Raw genomic sequence first — 20,880 nt, forward strand, 5'->3', positions numbered from 1 at the left:
CCCTCTTCAAAAAGGTGTTTAGGCAGAACAGTAATTGCAGTGAAGCTTTTATAAAGGAGTATTTACAGGCCTACAGCTATGCTTCTGTTGGAGCATCTTGCTAAGTAAATCCCACAAGACATTAAAGCTGCGAGATAAACACCAGTGGTTTTAAAACTAAATAAACACAGCAAATCATTGTGAAAGCTGATTAAGGAAAGTAAAAAACATGTGACGAGTGCTACTAATGATCACTACTAAACAGCAATAATATGACCTACGGTGTTCAGCAGTAAAGTTTTCTTTAAATGTCTGATAACTTACAAAGGAAATATAAAATCAGATTTTTCAGATATTCCCAAGATTTCCAGGGTTTTAATTCTAAAGAAGAAAGCTTCTTTAGTGAAACCCTAATGGGTTCCTGAAGAATAAGAGCATTAAGAATGATAATAAAAGCTACCTACAGATTGCCTTCTGAAAGCAGTAAATCTTCTATTCCTTACAGTTATCATTGTAGCTACTGCTACCTTTCTAAAACAAAACAAGCACACTTAAAAGAAACAGTTCCTGGCACTCTCTGAAGCTGAACACCCTGACTAACTAAGACAATAGCAAGACTTTCATGAATGCCATAAAGACAAGGAGCCACTCATGCTCTTCCTTATACGCATTTGTGACTGGAACAATTCTGCCGAAACAAATCTAAATTCACAAATGAACCAAAAGGGAAAAAAGCACAACCCAAAACAATCTCACCCCTGCCAACCTGTACACCCATATTCCTTTAACACCTATCTTGTACCATCAAGAAAGAACAGGCCTTTTTTACTTATTGCAGTGTAAACAGGGAGTACAGATAATACTCAGCCTCCAATTCCTATGGCGACGCTCTAAGCAGGCAGACAGGTGTAGGAGAGTAAGGCAGAGAGTGCAAGGGAATGGTAGCAAAAATCATTATAGTCTCATGGATTTGTTTGTTATTTAAATCCTTTTTTTTCCCCTCCAGTGTTCTGCTGCAAGGGAAGAGTTGATTATAAAATGAAACAAGAATGCAAGCCCTGAATTAAATAAGCCATCAGCAAGGAGGATGGTATTAACAGTGAAAACCTGCAGGAAGTGCCTATGAAACAATATCCTAAGGTCCTAACAGGGAGAAAAAGAATCCCTAAGTCAAAATAAAACAGCTGCATAGAAGCAGATGATTAGTGTGAATGCAAAGCAGGTTACAATAATAACTTGCAGTGCTCTGAGGGACCTGCTTCCACTGGCAAATATCCACTGCACGCTGGCCTGTTAGTTGGGTCCTGGGCAATGTGCAACAAACATAGAAAATGAAATGGTTAAAACAAAGTATGTGCCATTCTGCATTTTATTCCAAAGTCTGTCTCTAAGTAGGTATTATAACTCTGACTTTTCTAATTATTTAAAGGTTAAAGCACAGACACAGAAATAGATTTTCTTAGACTTCATATTTATAAAAGAGAGCAGTAATACTGTCATTTTTTTCTTCATTATCCATTTATCACTGATAATGGCAGGGGGAACCCAACAACACTTAATTCTACGAAGAAACACTGACATTACAATTAGCCTCAAAAAGTGCAAAATAATTCAAGCAAGCCAGCTTAATTTTAGGTTTTTTCCCTCCATCTTGACTAAAGAATCATTTTTGGTTAATAAATCTGAAGGTTGGCTGTAACTTAAACAACACAAAAAAACCCCAGTTTTCAATCCTGCCAGTGCTCAGTTACTGAGGTGAATACTGGAGTTCTATTTTTAAATTGCATGAATGTCTTAAAAAAAAAAAAAAGTCAAAGGTATAAGAAAATGTACAGACTGTATATTTTTTTAATAAAACATTAAGCTTTATAAAAATCTGCTGTTAGCCACTGTTACAAGAACAACTGTAACATGGCCTTCTGTAGGTCTTTCACGAACAAAAAAAAGTTTTTTTAATTAAATTATAAATTATTGTAAGGTAGTGAAGTACTATAAAGTACTTTCCATACAAAAGAAAACGGATTCTGAGACAGAAAAAACACCTGATAAGGTGATACTGAGACATTCAATTTACAGCCTTAAGAGAGCACAATGAGGATTTTCAGCGTGTTCAGTGATCATGTAAGAGAAAAGCTCAGCGAAGACATTTTGAAATGCTACGTTGGAATGCATTTGTTTTAAGTAGAGATCAAATCACATGTGTTCGGGACTAGTAATGGAATTTTTCATTATCATTCTTCTGACTACAGCCCAATTCAATTTCAGAGCATGCTTAAATTTAGGCACATAAACGCTCCTTTTGACTTCAAAGTACGGATTCATGTACTGAACTGCTTCCTGATTGGGGAATCATGTCAGTTTTGGTGAAGATAAAACTGCTTTTCTCAAAAGGTATTAAATAGTAACATTTGCTCTCATTCACACTGAAAAATAAACATAGAGAAGTATTTACCTATACCATAGCGAATTAGCAGTATCATGGATAGGGATGAATTTGTAAGAAAATGAACTGATATTGAGCTAATTCCTGGGAAATACTGCAGCGATTGATATTTTACCCACTTTCTCACTAATAGTGGACACATGAAAATGGATCAGGTGGCTCTTCCCCTCAATTAAAAAACTAGATGGTGATGCACAGCTACTTCTGTGGAAAATGAGCAGTCTGGCCAGGGGAAGGGATGCCCTCCGTGCCTCCTTTTCCCAGAGTACTGACCCCTTCTCACAGCTCAACAAAGGCACAACAAGCCAGAGGACAACAGAGAGAAAACACGCATCATGCAAAAGGCAGCCAAGAAAACAAAGGCCTGGGCTCTTCTTCCACAGCCACCACCACTGGCACGTCCATCCCAGTTTGAGGCAGGGTGATGGCGAGAAGCCCGGTGGGGAGCACGGGGCAGCTAAAGGATGGAACTGGCGGGGCACCCCTTGGCCCTCGGGCCTGGGAAGCAAACAGGCACCCTCGCTGTGTGGCCTGTGGGGAGGGAACAGCCCATGCTCCATTTCCACATCAAAAACCCCACACATAATTGAGGGAAAATGATTATTAATAATAACATAGAAAAGTGAGAAACTTTCATTTCCCAAGCTTGAACACATGGGACTAGCAATACTGCTCTTCTCCAACTCAGGTGGGAGGCAAACCCAACTAATCATCAGTGTTGCACACACTTAAGAAAGGGTCAGAGAAAAATGCATTTCTTTTATAAAAGGGAGAGTATCATCATACAAAGGCATGCAAAGAGGCCATAGGAGAAGTTTAGCTTTGCTCAGTTTGGAGTGATTCTTCTGAAAACCAGAAAAAGCCTCCTCAGCGCTCCTACCTAGCCCACTCTTTTCTCCACTCCACCTTCTCAAGTGCAAACACTCCCTCGAACTTCTGCTTGGCAGCAGTGGTCCCTTCCCTCTGCTGTTGCTGAACCACCAGGAGAGGCAACCCTCTCCGGACCCGTTTCCCTCCGCATGATGGGCACTGCTGTACCGCATGGTCAACTGATAGTATAAGATGGTACCAAGGCCCTTCACAGCCACCAGTAGCAGAGTGGTTTCAGAAATGCATGCATCAGGGTAAATGATGATGCTCAACTGAACAGAATTACTTCAACTTCCTAGGTTATTTCTACAGAAATTGGTTCAACATTAGTTTGAACTTGCAGCAAAAGAGACTTTTCTGTTTCAGCAGAACAACAGGCAAAGACAGGAATAGACCTAAACCACACACAGAGAAGCGACAGAAGGGTGGGGAAGGTTCTCTAGATTGCACTCCCAAATGAAGCCTATTAAGCAAGTGCTTCTCAGTACCTAGTTCTGGATTTCTTGAAGGTAGGATGTACAAAAACGTACAGAAAATATTCTAGCCTCATGGGGACATGTGTCACCTTAACAGGTGTCTAGATGATACGAATTGTATGAAAAAGCAGATGACTAAAGTCCAATACATGCAGACCTTTTGAACCAGACAGTTAATTAAAAATTAAATACAAGATATAAGAAATTAAATATGTAAATTACCAAGTAGATTTCTTAAATTTATAGTGATGATATGAGACTAGAGAACCCAAGATGAGTCTTACTACTGAGATATGCAGGGGCATATACACAGCACAACCCAGACTAGTATTATAAAACCAGGAAGCAGAATTTTTATAAAGCATTTACTAACTATTAGAATCCCCTTATTTTTGTTAGACACTGATATAGACAGATTAATATAAAATTGTGTGAAGAAGGTAATGGCCATTTACAATTTAGGAAAAAATAAATTGCTAAGCAGATGGTCTCATACCTGTTGTACTATTGTTGTTAGTTCCAGACAGAGCTGTATGACATTATTTCTTGTTACTGAGTAATCTGTGACAGCAGCAAAAGGTGATCTAAAAGAAAAGAAGAAGAAAAAAACGTTGAATAGCACTAGCATATATGTACTTGCTTCACGGGTGTACAATGCGCTTAATACACATTGTTTCTAGAGATACTAAAATCACACAGAATACCCAAAATGTACTACTAAAATTGTAAAATACAGGATACATATCCATGGAAAATGTTCATCTCTCCTTGGTTTCGCAGTTTTTAAGTTCCTCTTTAAGAAATTCCATTTATAAAAGCATTATTTCTCACAGCCTTCCAGTTTACTTCTGGACTGCCTTTACTCCCCCAGAAAAAGCCCACCTTGCTTTCTGCATTTGTTTGGGAATACCCTCATAGAGACAACCAGAGGCACCGCTTCCACCTGTGATATGAATGGTGTCCAGATGTGAATCAGATCAGAAAAGCATTTGGCTGATTCACTGGGATTCCTGGGACCTGATCTAATATCTGGTAAAAGTACTGGAGGGGCTCAGAAATAAAATCTTTATCCAAAGGGGAGAATAGCATTTAGAGCCAGATATGCATCAACGTTCAGAAGCAGATGCAAAGGCTAAATTGGAGGCACAACCGAACATCCCGACACACTGTGCTACAATCTGAAGTGCTTAGTGAAATGAAAAGTGTAATCCAGCATTTAGAGATTTCACCTACATGTATCCTATACCTTAAAACTTCATGTTAGAATGTTTAAAATGCTTGCCTACCTAGAAGCTTGCTTGTTTTCTAGAGGCACTGCTAAAATATATTTGGTTAGTGAGGCTGGCAGTCATCTGATTTCTGTACTACAAGTCTGTGTTAAATTATTAACTCAACTTGGCCTATTTTCTATATTCAAGAAGTAGCCAAACACTAGGCAGGACTGGTATTTTCTCCAAGAGGAGTCAAGATTTTGACTTCATTAGTGTGGCAAATGAGGTTTTTATGGGCATTATTAGCAACGCAAGGATGGCATTTCTCCCTAATATACCTGCTTCAAACATTTAAAACAAAAAAAGGTGGCAAAGAACCACAAGGACTGTAATGTCTGAATAAACTAACAACAGTAACAACAGATCATGCAATGTGCCAAGATCTCTAAACAATACTTTAAGTGTGGTTGCCTTTAAATTAAGCTGGGTGACTAGTCCCTTCCCCAACTGCCTTCTTTCATCACATTTTAGAGCATACATATTCGTATATACCTTTAAGAGTTTTACAGTGCTGGTTGGTATTATGCCTTCCTCTTTTAACCCTGAAGACAAGTTTCCAGTACAAAGAACTCTGCTATAAGCATGTCCAAATGATAACTACAAATATAGTTCTACTGGTTCTTAATAGGTTTCTAAATTTCTTTTCCATATGCAGAATTACTGAAATTTTAGTGCAGGCAGATTTGGAACTGTCCGTAAATAAACCCATGTGAACTTCCCTATCTCCTCCTGCTTCTTCTAATGCCATCTTTCTTCTCCAGGGCTCCCACTCCAGCCCTGATGGTTCATAAGACAGAATGAACTTTGAGGTGCATACTCAAGTCTAGCAGCTTTAATTTGATGTAATACATCATACAACAGCATATACTTTCTGCCCGTATTTTCTAGGGAGAAAAGCAGTACATTCTTTTTAAAATAAAAGTACAGAAACTGGAAGCTAGGCAGAGTTTAAGAAACACAAAAGCAACAAGAGAGTGAAGACTTAGTAGACAGCATATGGGTAAGTTTCAAAAGGTGCCTTACAAAAGCTATTTGACGCAGACATGTAATCACAATTCAAAGTCCAAGTTTTATGCAGTATATGGCAACTGTAGAGTAGGTACACGCTACGGCAGGCCTACCCACAGACACACGCACAGAGTATTACTGAAGTTCTGGAGACATGTGAGCGTATTAAAGGATAAAAGGTAACTGAACTGCTTGGTTATGAACCATAATTGTGTTTTAAAAAGTACATTAGCCAAGATGTACAAAAACACTCATAGTTTTCCTTTCAAAATTGTAACTGTTGAGGTTCTGAAATCTACCTGGAACCTTGATTTAAAAAGGTCATGTTCATTTATGAACTCACTTTTATTGAAGATAAATGGAATCAAGCCAGCAAATGGTATTATTTTACTTTAAGTATGGATGTTAATACAATTTGATCCTCAAACTACACAACTGGAATCTATTTGACATTTCAAAGCCTCCAGCATTTCTCTAAACAAAATCGCATGGTAGGCTTTGACTTGTAATACCGCATCATCTTCCCTCATACTTTTACAATTTAGTTTGGTTTCACGGTTCATGAGGAAAATAATGACATTTTTACCATCGTTGCTTTTAGTGAAGATCCTTAGAAATGCCCCAAATAAACTTTGTTGACATTAAAAAACAGGCAAAGGGATGGAGACTGACTTTTTGTTACATTGACGTTTACACAGTGAAGATTTACTGAAAACAGCATGTGAAGCAGGCAGCAAGGGTGCCAGCAGGAGGGAAAAGACTACTAAAAATCATTAACTAATATGTAATATTTTGAAAAGCACTTCACAACTTGGAAGGATAAGGAGACAGGTCCATGTTATACAGACTTTGCTCCTGCAGAAAACGTAAGGGGTCCTCAAGCTGCCTCCTCTATAGGTCTCTGTAGCTTATAAACTGACTCCCTCACATCAGTTTCTGCGATGCCTCTCTGGGGTATTGCTGCAAATTGGACCAGTAAAATTGAAATTCCCTTTCCTCCCCCTCCGCAGTTCAGACCACTTCCCTGGAGGCAATCTGCACGCACAACTATAAAGCCACTACTGCGTAAGCAGCTGGGGAAATGGTAAGGACAAAAGCCTCTTTAAATATTTACTACCAAAGGAAACGTATTTTGGTATTGCATCCCAAGGCTCAATTTGAACAGTGAAAGTCCAGCAAGACTTAGCATAACAACATGCCAGCAGTTACAACCAAAATATCAACAGAAACTTCATTGTAGGATCCCTGACTGGATTTCATAAAAGACACAGTGTGAAACACCAATCTGACAAAAAAACTCTTCATTAATAATATATCCACTGACTGTAATTTTAATACAGCACAATAGTATTGACTTGCAACAGATGAAACAATATGTATAAATGCAAATAAAGTCTACATACACTACAACTTTTCAACTGACTGCTAAAACACTTTCCTTCTCAAGGCATCAGAAACACACCAAGTAAAAGGAACTCCTTGTTTGATTAGATTGCTTCTCTCTACTTTTTAAAAATTATTTCCTTGGCTTGGCTGCGCCATTTCTATCAACTTCCAATTTCTACTCTTTTCGTTCAAAGCCACATCTTTCACAGTCCCTTGGACCTTTAAGTCTCAGGCACCTCCCAGGCTCCAGTGAAGCAAAGTCCCTGAGAACAACTGCAATTTTCAACATGTGCTGTCCAATTCAGTGCTCTAAGTTAAACAAGAACTAAAGAACTGCCCTGGACTGGGGCCATATGTTGCCCCACTTCCTGCTGTGACATTGACCTCAGTGTCCCATTGTCTCACCTCTCTCTCAGTCATTTCCGAGACCTTTTTCCACATACATGTCCCTATTCGTGGAACTTTTTTTACTCAGTTTCTCTTGTAATTAATTTGTTCTTCCTTCAAAACCTCTCTGTGATTCTCTTCCGTTGCAAGACCCACATAAAACACCTTTGTAGTACCACAGAGCACCTACCCGACCACATGCCCTTTCCATTCATTTCCTCTTCGAGACCTCTGCTGGTTTCTCCTTTCCATTCTTTGTCTACCCCTTCTATGCCTGGTATCTTAAGAAAAGGAGATTTATGCAACCACATGAATACTTCTGCACACACGTGCAGGATGTTTTTGCCCTTGTTCTCACCTTCTGCCTTCTCCCATTCCAACATTTGAAGCCATTAGCCATTTTCAAACCACTTTCACAAATGAATGGGTAATAGGTTTCAAGGGTAATGAAGTTCATACATGTTTTGTGATCATGCCTGCAGCTGGAAAAGTGGGAGCCTCTTAATTTTGCCACTGTGCGAACCCACATTGTGAGCCTGCACCTTACTAGACACCACAGATTCCAGCGAGACGAAGAGCTTCTAACTACCTCATTCACAGGGGAAAAAACTTACAATCGGTGCCTTTTTTTTTTTTTAACATTAAAGTCAATCAACTTCAAGACCCTAATCTATAGGAAATAAGGTTTCCCTAACACCAGGCATGACAGAGCTACTGGTTCTTTTCACGTTTTTTAAACTGGTGTTTGAGATAAATAATAAAACACCTCTGAAACATGAATTTGTTAATACATGTGTAATGCAGGCTGTAACACACATGCATGTATGTATACACTTTCATGAATTGAGACCTAATTAAAAACGTTAGCAGTATCAGCATCTTTCAAACTGAAAAAAAATTATATTCTCTAACACTAATTCATTAAGCCACCCTGAAGGATTGGTAGAAAAAACAGCTACATCAGTATAGCACAGCTAATTCCCTCACAGAATTAAGAAATAATACGATTCAACAGCTATTAATACTCACAGCTACTGATTGCACATGAAGGAAAATCCTTCCCAAACAATTAAAAGAAGATGTGTATTGTGAAGGATATGCATACACTCGGTATTTCTACATTATCAACATTTTTGACCTCATATGCTTTAGCCTCCTCATCTGTCTTCTTCATATAACATTTGGTTAGTGGAAAATGATACATAGAAATAACTATTTCACTTTAAAAAGTTGCAATTTGGATAAATACAGACTGCTGTTAGTAAAAGCATTGCCCCAAAATAAAAGTTAATCATATTTCACCACTAGTTGCAGTACTGAGCTATTTTATAACAATAGACATTGTGAGGGGTTTAAAACCAGTATCATACTTACTTTAGCATCCTAACAAGCAAAAACATCCTCAGAGCAATTTGATTAAACATAACAGTCCAAAATCTTTTAAAGAGCGGTAACCAAATCAGTAATATAACTTGGTCTTCAAAGGTTACACATTAAGCTCAAATAAAAATCTGAATGTACAATATTGTTGCATATATATTTGTGCCAAAGCTGTCTAAGGTTCATAGTTTTAGGCTTTCATGAAACAAACATTTTATTTGTATTTCTAACGGAACTGCTTTATGTGGAATCAGAGAGGAATGCAGTCAAATTCACACTGGATAAAGGCATTCTTTAAATGAGCGCTCTGTTAAACATTTACAGCTGTTCCAGTAGCACAATACGGTTAAGTACCATAGCATTCTTAGACAGCACTTACTGACAGGTTTGGCATACCATTCAAACAAGCATAAAGGGAAATGCATAAAGGAAACATAAGATTCACAGGTTTAAGACTGAAAACCAGTTGCCAGAAAGTGCATTATTTGTGTGGTGAGTAAAGAATCGCTAAACTCTTTCGTTTCTTTTTGTTTGGCTTTTCATTTGTTTTCCCCCGCCATCGTGTGTGCAAAACAGATTTACCCTGTCAGGACAAGCAATAACCAAGCACGGCTAACAGGACTGTATGGCTAACAGGACTGTATGGCTAACAGGACTGTATGAAGTCTCTTATAAAGGAGACTCTAAACCAGTAAGACTTTCTTTGTAAGTAAGAAGTTATGGGCTTGCAAACATTCAAGCATAATTTTCCCAATGAATGCTCCTCTTTACTTAAAACTACAAAACAGTCACACCATAAATATCACCAAGGCTCATTCACCGAAAACAAGACGACAAAGAAATCCAGCTGAACACATTTTACCTACAGTGGAAGAAAATGTATGCATTGTGTATGTCACCATGGTGAAAAGAGGGAGATCCATTTTTGAGTGGGGAATGCGTTCTGCTACCACAGCGCTTTCATACAAAGCAGGCTGAAAGGGTGCGCTGAAGCTGAACACCTAGAATTGTTCATACATAAACAAGAGTGTGTACATCGTTGCAGGCTGCACTTCTCTGTAGGCAACAGAGCATCACCAAAAAAAGTTTACACAGCCCACAGTGAGGCTTGGAGGTGCTGTTCTGCTGTCCAGACTTAACCACTGAAGCATTCAAATGTCCTTAACTTTAGGCACAGATTTTAGCCTTACTTAATAGGATTTATGTACACATGTAAGTGCTTTGCAGAATATTAGCACATTTAAGCCCATGCCAAAATGACTTGCCCACCTGGGGTTAGAAGTCAAAGAATTACGCCCCACCACTCTGTGAATGGCCCTAAAAGAAGACCTAGACTTGCCAGAAAGGCCTTTTACTCTGAAATTTTACATTTTGTTACTACTGTCAGCAATTTGACCCATATCTTTCATATGACCAACAATTTCTATGGGGGGCTTTTTGTTCATCTCCTTGTTCCATTTTGTTCACGTATCATGTATCGAGACAGCAGTGGTAAATTAATCAGACTGGTGCACATTTGTCAGCCTGCTAGTTTTTCTCTGGCCACAGCACTGGAAGTCTGGAATACAAAAATCTATCTCTACAAGATCTCTTTGTTCCTACTACTTAGACTTCAGTGTAATCCGCAGCAGCAGTTTAAGTTTTTTATTTCTAAAAGGGGGATAGTGCTAGGGAGAAAAACAAGGGATACAGGAGAGTTGCTGTGAAAGACATATTGAATCACTGCCCACACAGATGGCTGAGTCAAACAGTACACTCAAAAAATCCAGTGTTCCCTGACAAATCCTAATTCATGACCATTAAAATCTGTGACACAACAACAGACGCAAAATGTTGTAGTAGTTATCTCATGGGAAGTTGAGTATATTTTCTTAAATCCTTAATTGAAAAATAAACTACCACATTATCTTAGTTGTGTCTTTAATGAAGACTCTATTACAGCCCTAACAAAAACCATCCCTTTCTCACTCCTAGTCTCTAAGTCCACGTTCATAGTTTATACAGATATTGTTACTACTTGCTGAGATCCAAAACATTCTTCTTGATGCTGCACAAGATACATGGTATGACGAGTCCTTGCTTCAGATAACATGGCCCAAGCACTACAGAGTAGGCAGGAGCAGGAAGCCCAGAAGCACAACTAAGAAATTTCTCTTGGTTAGTGCAATCAGCAGGAAATACAGATTTCCAGGGTGTTTGGTTGGCAAAGACGGAAGTGTGGTGGAAGTCAATGAAGACAACATATCAAACCAAGAGCAACATGGAAGATGGCACCTGCAGAACCAAGGGATGCAAACAAGCTGTGTGCTAGCAGGGCAAGGAGACAAGATGGGAAGAGACAGAGCTCATGCAGCTGCCACCACACGTCACCCCAGGTCAGGTTCCCTCAGGATTCTTCCTCTTCCACAAAGAGCATTACAGTTCTTCTCAGTTAAGACTATAGTAATGAGCTCTACCTGTTAAATTTAGCTGTCCCATGAAAGAAAAACATATGATGTACAGTGGGACTTGAAGGGGGAAAATGGGACGCTTAAAGGATGTGTAAAAGATGCTTCTGCTCCCAAGGCTGCCTTCACTTTGCAGCAGCCTCTGACTCATTAGGAGACAAACTCAACACTCAACATTGTGCCAACTTCTGATGAAAATACAACCTTCTGTCTGTCTGTCAGATGGTTTGGTAAGTTCTGGGAGAAAAAGTATTGGATGAATCTGAGCACGCTTCATTCAGGACTCATCACAATTTCAGCAGTACAACCAATGGGTAGTAGCAAATTAGTAGAAAAGGGATGAGATGCAAGTACAGTATAAGAGCTGGCTGTGTCGTAACCAGAGAGGAAGTTAGTTATAAGCATTGTTCAATGCTCTAAACTTGGAGCTCAGAAGAATTTTCTGTGATCCCTATGATATCATTGCTTTTCAGTTCATATTTACCCCTGGACAAAAGCTAGGAAGTTTTCACTGGTGTCACTGAAGATGCAAATAACATGGTAAAATCCTAACATAATTTTGTTAAAGATGAAAAAAGTAGTTTGATTCTCAAAATCCTCCATGAGTTCACGGTGCTTTTAGAGCAAGAAAGCCATGGATGGATGATGTATATTTAATTCAGAAATCTCAGAGAGGCAGTGAACACCGACACATCCACACACAAAGCAATACTTTTACAAAGTGGTTTTCAGGTGGACTGTAAATGTGTGCTGTAAGAACAAAACCTTACCTGGGATTAACAGAAATAAATATGTCTAATTTAAATTTCAGTTAAATGTGCAGATACTACTGGACATACTACTGTACAGAAAAAAATACTTTTATGAGGTTAGAGATAGCTTTATGCCACAAAATTGCAATGCATTCATGTTGTGGATCCACAATAGTGAACTCACAACAGTAATCCTACTTTAATCACACATTTTAAAAAATTCTCTCTGTTATACCTTATGTTTAGCTTGAGGGACATAAAACTTTTCACCTCAATTTTTATTTTTAGATCAGCTGCACACATTTTTCAATTGTGGTTTTTCTTCATTCGTTCTAATCGTTTTCTTTAACTATTCAGTTTATTTTCTTTTCAACTATGTTTTTTTTGACTGTCAGCATTCCAGTTTTCCTAGATCTTTAACTTCCTATTTTATATTTTTGAACACTGTACTGAAAAAAAAAAAAAAAAGAGGGAGATCTCTCCCTCCATCTACTCATTACATTTGCTACCTGGCTTCCAGACTGTGGCATACTTTGTGGTCAGGAGTATAAAGCAGAGAGTTTTCCTGTTTTCCTTGCTTGACCAGAGTGCTGCTTAACAGTATTTATCTCCCTCCTGCTTTGATACCAAACAATACATTTGCATAAAATGACTTGCCCAAACTTTGAAGGCAAGGTTGTGTGTGTTGTCACTGTAATTCAAAAGAAACATTGAGAAATACATGTATCAGAACTGCTATATATAATCTCAGCAAAGAAAACATATTGCGCAGAAAGCAGAGGTTTCCTCCCCAGGATGGAGTGTGTCAGCCCTATAAAAGGCAGAAGAATATCCAGGAACCTGACACATCAGAGAAGGAGGAGGATGCAGAAAGACGGCATATATTACTATTCCAAAGAATACAACTTTCATGAATTACAGGAATAAAGACTGAAAAGAACACCAATGATTTAGCTGGAAGTCTAGAACACCTGGATGACTGTATATATTATTCTCTAATTCTTGAGAAGTATCACTGGAGACATTTAGACGCCAAGCTGCTTTGAATATCAGGTAAGTAGTTTGTTGTTATAGCCTGAAGTGTCGTTTTCCATCAGCCTAAGAGCTAAGTTAATTGTCAAGTGGAAATGCACCAGACGGTCACAAAAGACTCTCATAGGTTTTTTTCAAGAAAGCACCAACCTCATCAGCAAATTGGCCTGGAAAAATTTGAAGATTAGGGAAAGAGTATAAAATAAAACATTATTAAGCTAAAACTTTTTTTTTAAGTCTTCTGGAAGAGAAGATAGATTTTGTGGACTAAGAAAGTAACAGGAAGTTAAAATCAGTCTAAAAAGTTTAAGGACATAATCTATTACTGTGATGGCAGTTTCTTTACAGGATGTTATTGGAGAGCTATTTCACGCTCCTCAAAATCACCAGCCAACCTCTTTTGAAAATAGCTAGGATTCTCTACAAAGTTTTCCAGTTCCTAAATGAAACTAAACCAGAAGACTTTTAAAGCCTGGCAATAAAAGCTACCCTAATTTTCAGTAAAACTCAATCTCTGACATACATCTGGAAGTAGGACTGCTCCAGGCAGAGACCTGGAACAAAAAGCGTCCTCGGATCGGCCCTGCACAGTGGCACTGCAAGAGCCACAGTGAAAGTAATTCAGCAAATCACAACTCTCGCACTCCTTTCGATAATTGTGCCTGGCCTAACGAGGTCCTTATAGATTGTGTCTTACAGAAACATCGTAAAAAGAGAGTTCGCTAGAGCAGCAAGTGAAGCACAAGTCGTATGGAGTCATCACCATTCCCTACACATAAAAACCACATCATTGCATTTCTATGCAAGCTGGAGCTGCTGCTAGCTACTTTTTCCAGACGTGACCTGAAAAACACTGCATAGGGGCAGCCTAGTATGGCTGTTACAATGGGGTGCATAACCCTAATAGCCACTTTGTTCCTCCTAATGGTTTGTTCTCCCCTCTCTCACACCCCAGAGATGGAACTGGTGTTAGAAACCAACCAAAAAACTAAGATTTGGGGCCCAGATTTCATAGTAACAGCTGTGCAGAATAAAATTAAATCCATGTTCTGGACTTTAAATACATTATTTTAAAAATCTTTCTATCTCCCCCTAGTGGCCCCAATAGCTTCTTAGAAGCAATATAATAAGCAGAATCCTATTGATCTCCAGATGTTCCCACTTCCTGAGAAAAAAGCAGTCATTGGCCTGCCTTCGTCCTAATTTGGGGGCTTCACAAAGAAGGAAGAACAAACCTAACCAAAATACCCACGCCCTCATAAATCAGAAAAGTCTTAAAATGTTACAGAAAACATTTGCCAGAACCAGGTGTTCAATCTACACAGATCTTCAAAAGGACTTTCCCAGAAATCTGAATGAAATTAAAATATCACTTCTAGGAAGCCTTATTTGGACACTAAAGACAGCATTGCTAAAAGCAGGCTACCACCATGGCTGCCCTCATTTTTAACTTCTTGGAACTCCTCGGTCTGATCAGCTATCATTTCAGATAAATGCAAAAGTCATTTTGCACTATACCGGGAGTAGAATTGATACGCATGTTTTTAGAAATTATTTTATAGATCTTCCCCCACCAACACTAAAACCTGGTAACAGAATTATCTCTGACAAATACAGTATAGCTGCCTTTATAAACATGATTTTACTAAGAGGTAATTCTCGACACACTTCTGAGCTACAAACAAATTTTACAGGCTGGATTTGTCTTTTAATATTAAAAGTGCATAATTTGGGCGTGTTGCACAACACTACAGTGACACATTAGTGCTCAGATGCAGATGTTTCCTAGCGTCAACAACTACTTTCTTCCTGAAGTTCAACTACTAAATTCATATTAAGATGCCAAAACCACATTGTTTTTCAAAGTGTTAAACGTATATGTATGCGAAAGTTTACTTTTTAATACCAGACTATTTTATGCAAAAAAAAAAAAATCTCAACTTTGTAACTAACAGTCTTTATCCATTAGCCACAATTCCAATGAGAATACAATCAAGGTTATTTCTAAATAGAAAGAAGTGGCAAACACTGATCTGCCTATGCAAAAGAAGATGGTTTTTTACTGTTCCTTCTATTTTAAAGCCCAGAATGATATGCTGTTCTCTGCCAAAAATGACTTGCAGGGAGAAAAAATGAAACCTACAGGTCTTCCAAGTAACAACAACAGGCTAGAGGCAGAGATAAAAATATATTCACAATTTTTCAAGTCTCAGTACTAAACTCCTTCCATGAGATTGTACTGCTTCTCTGCACATCTGATGTTAAACATCTAAATAGAAATTTAGGAGCTCAACTTTAGGTACTCTGGTTTTGAAACTTGGGGAAAGGCTAGAAAGGGAGGAGAAAAGAAGAAGCAGTGGTAGCTACAGTCTTGAACAAAAGACAGAGTTTGCAGTTCAGCTTAAGAAATGGAAAAGATTCATGCCTCACCTAAACCTTTCATATGGAAATCATTTACGGGATAGAAGCCAGTTTTCCTCAGGAAAATGAAACACAACAAAACCGACAGCAGTAAATGCAAACAATTGTCGGATTTTAAGAATTACACAAAGATCATACTCTGCTGGATACAAAATAAGATACACCTTTAAAACAAGATAAGCATTTTATTTTCGCTCATAAAAATGCACTGTGATGCATTTTATAAAGACATACAGATAGACTAATTTTAACCACTTCAGGAGTTTCAATGATCATCTTAAATACCTGCATATTACTCTTGCTATCATTAGAAAAATATCACTACAGATATAGTAAAGAGGAGCACTTCAGTCCTGGTCCCAAATACTTCCTAGGTAATAGAGGTAAAAGTATAAGACAGCTCCAATTGCACCTACAGTTTCAGAGGTGTTTCACTGCCATTTAAAAAGCCTAAAATGCAACATGCGTGTTTACACACGCACACACACAAACACACACACAAGAAGTATATACTGACACCTATATAATAAAAAGTATGATCACAGTTTTGTGAATTTGACACTATCAGAGCAACGACTCTGACTTATGCAGGTCAAAGTGTTCTTCTGTATTAATAATAAAATACATGTATAACCTAATGATGTCATCCTGTTGCTATATTGTATTTCCAGACACATGTAGGGTTGCAGTGCATTTAGAAGTATTGTACTGAAATGCTATCTGAATTGCATGCTGACTTAACAAAAAAAATTTGCTACAAACATCCTCTCAGAATTTGTAAATGAATCCTGCTTCCATTTCAATGTCTACATTACATTTTGTAACGAAGTTGGGGGTTTGTGCGTGTGCGTGATCTGGTTACCTGTGACACATTTGGGAGATTTTACCTGTCCAACCAAGCCAGCAGACTTTTAGCTGCTCCAATCAGATCCACTACCGATGTCAGAAAATCATTCGGTAACTTGCGGCTGGTCCTTCCATCATAGTGACCACTCCTCCTCCTCCCAGTGATGAAGTTCTGTAGATTTTTCGCAGATGCATTCAGTTTGTGAGAAAGGGTTTTTAGATTTTCTGTTTCCAAACCATAGTTCTGCATTGAAGAAAAAGACACAAAAAAGAAAGTTAGTCTTGCAGCTGAACATGAAGTACCAAGAACAGCAAGACTGCTCTTCTGCTTCAAAACTTAACCATTCCTAATAATTAAGGTAGAAATACACCCACTCATTAGTTTTTAAATGTATGGCATGTTCTGTTTCTAAAGTGCATAAAAATAGCACAAAAGAAGAGCAAAATTATGAGTGATCCCTTAGCTGGTTTTACGTGCACTGAGAGAAACATCTCAAAATGAAGAAAAAACGTAGCCTGGAACACTGATTTCTCAAAGCAGTGCATCACTCTCAGTTGATCTGATGGTTCTCTCAGTAGATCTGATGGTTAGGGATCAGTCCCTTGTGCCCGTACTCACACCGATTCCTAAGATCGTATTAGGCAAGAGGGCTTGCAACTAGCAGAAGTACACAGTATGGACACAGTGTGACACCAAATTGCTTTTGTTGGTTTCAGTGAAGGAAGCACGTTCATTACCTTCTTTTTATTCCTGTTAGCAGTAAAGGACCACCAGAATCACAGACTAGAGAACACAGCGCTACTCTGCACAATGTCTGTGTTGCCCTTTTAAAGTCAAGTTGTAAATTTTGCTTCCATTTAAGAGTCAATCTCTCAAACTTAAATTACGTTCCTCAGCTGTGCAGCAGAGACAGAAATAATTATGCAGAAATATTAACAAATAGTACTTGAAAATCCTTCAAATAATACACAAATGTTGCTGAAACGGCACTAGAGAATGCCCTAATTTAATGTTCAATTACAATATAATATAGTACTGTCAGTGATTTGTTATTTGTATAATAGATTTGTTTTCCTCACAAATGCAAAGAATAATAGAGTTATTTCAAAAGAGATCTTCTTTTGCTTTTGTAAAGGAGTAAGCAATTGCATAGACTTGAACTTACTACCCCTGTAAGAGAAAGATGGGACTTCTGAAGGTGCTCCTCGCCTTAACCACATCACAGGGTTGTAACAGGGGGTGCTCACAACTTGTTCAGTTGACGATGGAAAGGGCTACTTACTATTGAAGGTGGACCATTTCCTACCACAAATGGTGATGAAGTAGGATGTAGAAAGCCCCTCAGCTGCACACAGAAAAATCCACTTCCTAACGACACCTCCTGTCCTCACTAGCTCTCATCCCAGGGCCCCAGTTTGGTCCCCACACTAATCTGTCCATAAGGAGAAGAGATAGGAGAAGGGATATATTTGCCAATGCTAACTGAAGGCTGATGAAGCTTATTTACCTTAGTCTTTTTTCTATAGGAAACCGGGGCGGGGGGGACGGGGACGGGACAAGATTATTTACAGCAGTTGTCATGCTCCTAATCCAAACCATCTACTAAATGAACTTAATCTCCTCTTTAATTATACAGGGCCTGCAGGAAGATTACACTGAAGCCAGGTCCAGTGAGCCCCCAGCCCTTGCACAACGTCTACTCCCAAGCAAATGGGAGATCATCGCGGAAAGGAGTGACTTCAGCACATGGCTTGTCTTCCGTCTCCCAGCCAGACCCTCTTCGTGCTTGTAAACCAAACACACTTTGTGAGGGAGCCGCTACAACGACAGCCATCTTTCCGCAGCAGAAGATGCACGCTGGGACTCGGCTTAAGGGGGAAGTGACTATAAGCTAAGGTTGCATTTTAAAAATCTCTGCTGTAACTTCTGAGAGCATCCATATTTTGGGCAAGGAAGGCTTTGCGGGCATGTTTCTCAACTGCACAGTTTCTGCGTAGGCGCCATCCTCTGCCACCACGCTCAGTTCCCAATTAGACAAATTGTATGTTTGGGCAGTGGACTTTTCCACCATGTAAATATTCGATAGCAATTATACAACAGATAGAGTTAGGTTATAAATAAAAAATTACAAGATGAAAACAATAAATTAGGATGGAAAAGTAAAACGTACTTTATTATGCAGCTAAATGGCTCATAACTAATAACTTATTAAATCAGTCCAAATTAAAGAGATAAACATCAGATAAAAATAAATTTGTTTTTGCTGAGGTTTTCTGTGGTTGCTGTGGCTGAAAGAGCACGATGGAGATCGAGGACTCAGTAGGAACAAGTTGGGTGAAAAAAAACAGGTTCATTCTTATTTCATCCTGCTTCATGAGCACCTAGCTCATTTTGGCAAAATTAATGGGGGAAGAAACAAATAGAAGATATTCTGGATGAAAGATACATCACAGATTTTGTGTGTAAGACACACAAAATGTCTTACAGACCAGCCAAACCAAAACCCCACCACAAGCGAGCCTCACGACACCCGCACAATGTGGCGCTTACCTCCCCAAACATGGGGGGAATGACCGCAAACCACAGGCTGGCCACAGGGCTTCTCACAGGGTTTCCTTCTTTCTGACACACTGACACGTTGAACTTCTTAATTCAGGGGGTTGTTACTAAGAAGTTGAGTGCAATTATCCAAATACCACGCTTGCCTTCAAAGCACATGAGGTAAATGTGAGTTTCCTCAGCGGTCACCACACTGCACCTCCCAGCACCCTCAGCCCACGCGTCTCGCGTTCACCAGTGCTCCGACACACGACCTGCGCTTCACGCCTGACCTAGTGGAAAAGGCCTGGCTCCCTGCTGCACATGGCTGCCCCCCGCCCGCCCCAGCACTGAGCCGGTCCCGAGCCGTGGAGGAGACCTCATCCCTCAGCACCAAAACTCGTTGTCCTTCTTTAAGCTGGGGGTGTGCGCGGGGAAGGAGCTGGCCAGGCCCGGGGCACCCGCTCACCTCCCCAGCCAGCGCAGGGCCCACGGCCGGGGGCCCTCGCACTGAGGCCCAGGCTGGATCCAAACGCTCCTCCTCAACAACGCCATATTACTTCACCTCCCTCTCCTTCTCCATTCCCCCTGCTTTGTCACCTTGTCTGTACTTCATCCGCTTAGAGAGGCGGGTGCTGGGTACCAGCCACCACAGCGGGAACCCCGACAGGCAGCCTACAGGCCTCCAGTCCCACCAGAAAGTAAAACCTGCAATATTGAACACTGCAGACCAAGCAAAAAGATACCCAAAAATCTATTCTACGACAGGAAAATAGGGTGCATTTGTTTCATTTTTTTCTTTAGAAAATCAGCCCCTATAAAAGCTTAGTGGCCTCTTGTTAACATTTCAAGTGATGGCCACCTACAGATGTGCTCTTTTTCAGATGTCTTTTTTCACTGTCAGATATGTGGAAAGGAAGAGACAATGTTAACAGATACAAAGTCTATTTTCACACATACTCATCAAATGTGTATTTTCTTTAACATAAAAAACCTGAGGGACAAATGTAATGCCTAAGCTACATATAAAACCCAGTCTTACATGAGGAATGGCACTGATTTCGGTAAAGCCTCCACCTGTAATACGAGACAGATACAGCCAGGGATAGAAAATACAGAGATAAATTTCAGGCAGAATATATTTTTTGGGCAGCTGTGTTTATTGAAGCCTTCAAGTAGAAGGATCCTAAAACAGCAGCCAAGCTAATAAAATCCCCACTTTGTTTATCACTAATATTTCTGGCCCACATTAAAAATGAACAAAAAGTTGCGTGTTCTAATACTGGGAAAAAAGCTTGCTCAAATAATAACTGCCAAGTTTAATCATACTTTATATGTGATAATATACTATTAACAATATGGTTTTCTTAGAAATACACTGCGTTTATTTTCAAGCAACGTAAGAAGATAATTGCAGGCAAAGGAGACAATTCTTTGTTTTCCCCTTCTCTGCATTTAGCCGGCGCTAACACAAGTTATGCTTTCATTAGCCAAAATAAATTTACAGTCACTGAAAGAACCACAAAAAAATCTCTGCATGCTTGTAGAGATTATGAGAAGCGAAGCAAGTCTATGCATCCGCTTTCTCAACGAGAGGCCACAGAGCAAGATACTCTTCAGAGACACCCTGCCTCAACAGAAAC

General features: G+C 39.3%; 1 protein-coding gene across 7 annotated transcripts in view; it reads right to left on the reverse strand.

Moving 5' to 3' along the window:
• Positions 1 to 20,880, reverse strand: part of CNKSR2 (connector enhancer of kinase suppressor of Ras 2) — a 235,770-nt gene that overhangs the window by 168,980 nt on the left and 45,910 nt on the right. For all 7 annotated transcript variants that reach the window (XM_076356481.1, XM_076356466.1, XM_076356473.1 and 4 more), the window contains exons 3-4: positions 16,740 to 16,942; positions 4,265 to 4,352 (exon numbers count right to left, since the gene is read on the reverse strand). In XM_076356481.1, the coding sequence (XP_076212596.1) occupies positions 4,265 to 4,352; positions 16,740 to 16,942 (291 nt within the window). The remainder of the gene's footprint in view (positions 1 to 4,264; positions 4,353 to 16,739; positions 16,943 to 20,880) is intronic.

This window comes from Aptenodytes patagonicus, chromosome 1 (assembly GCF_965638725.1).
Source record: "Aptenodytes patagonicus chromosome 1, bAptPat1.pri.cur, whole genome shotgun sequence".
In the NCBI taxonomy this organism is placed as follows: domain Eukaryota; kingdom Metazoa; phylum Chordata; class Aves; order Sphenisciformes; family Spheniscidae; genus Aptenodytes; species Aptenodytes patagonicus.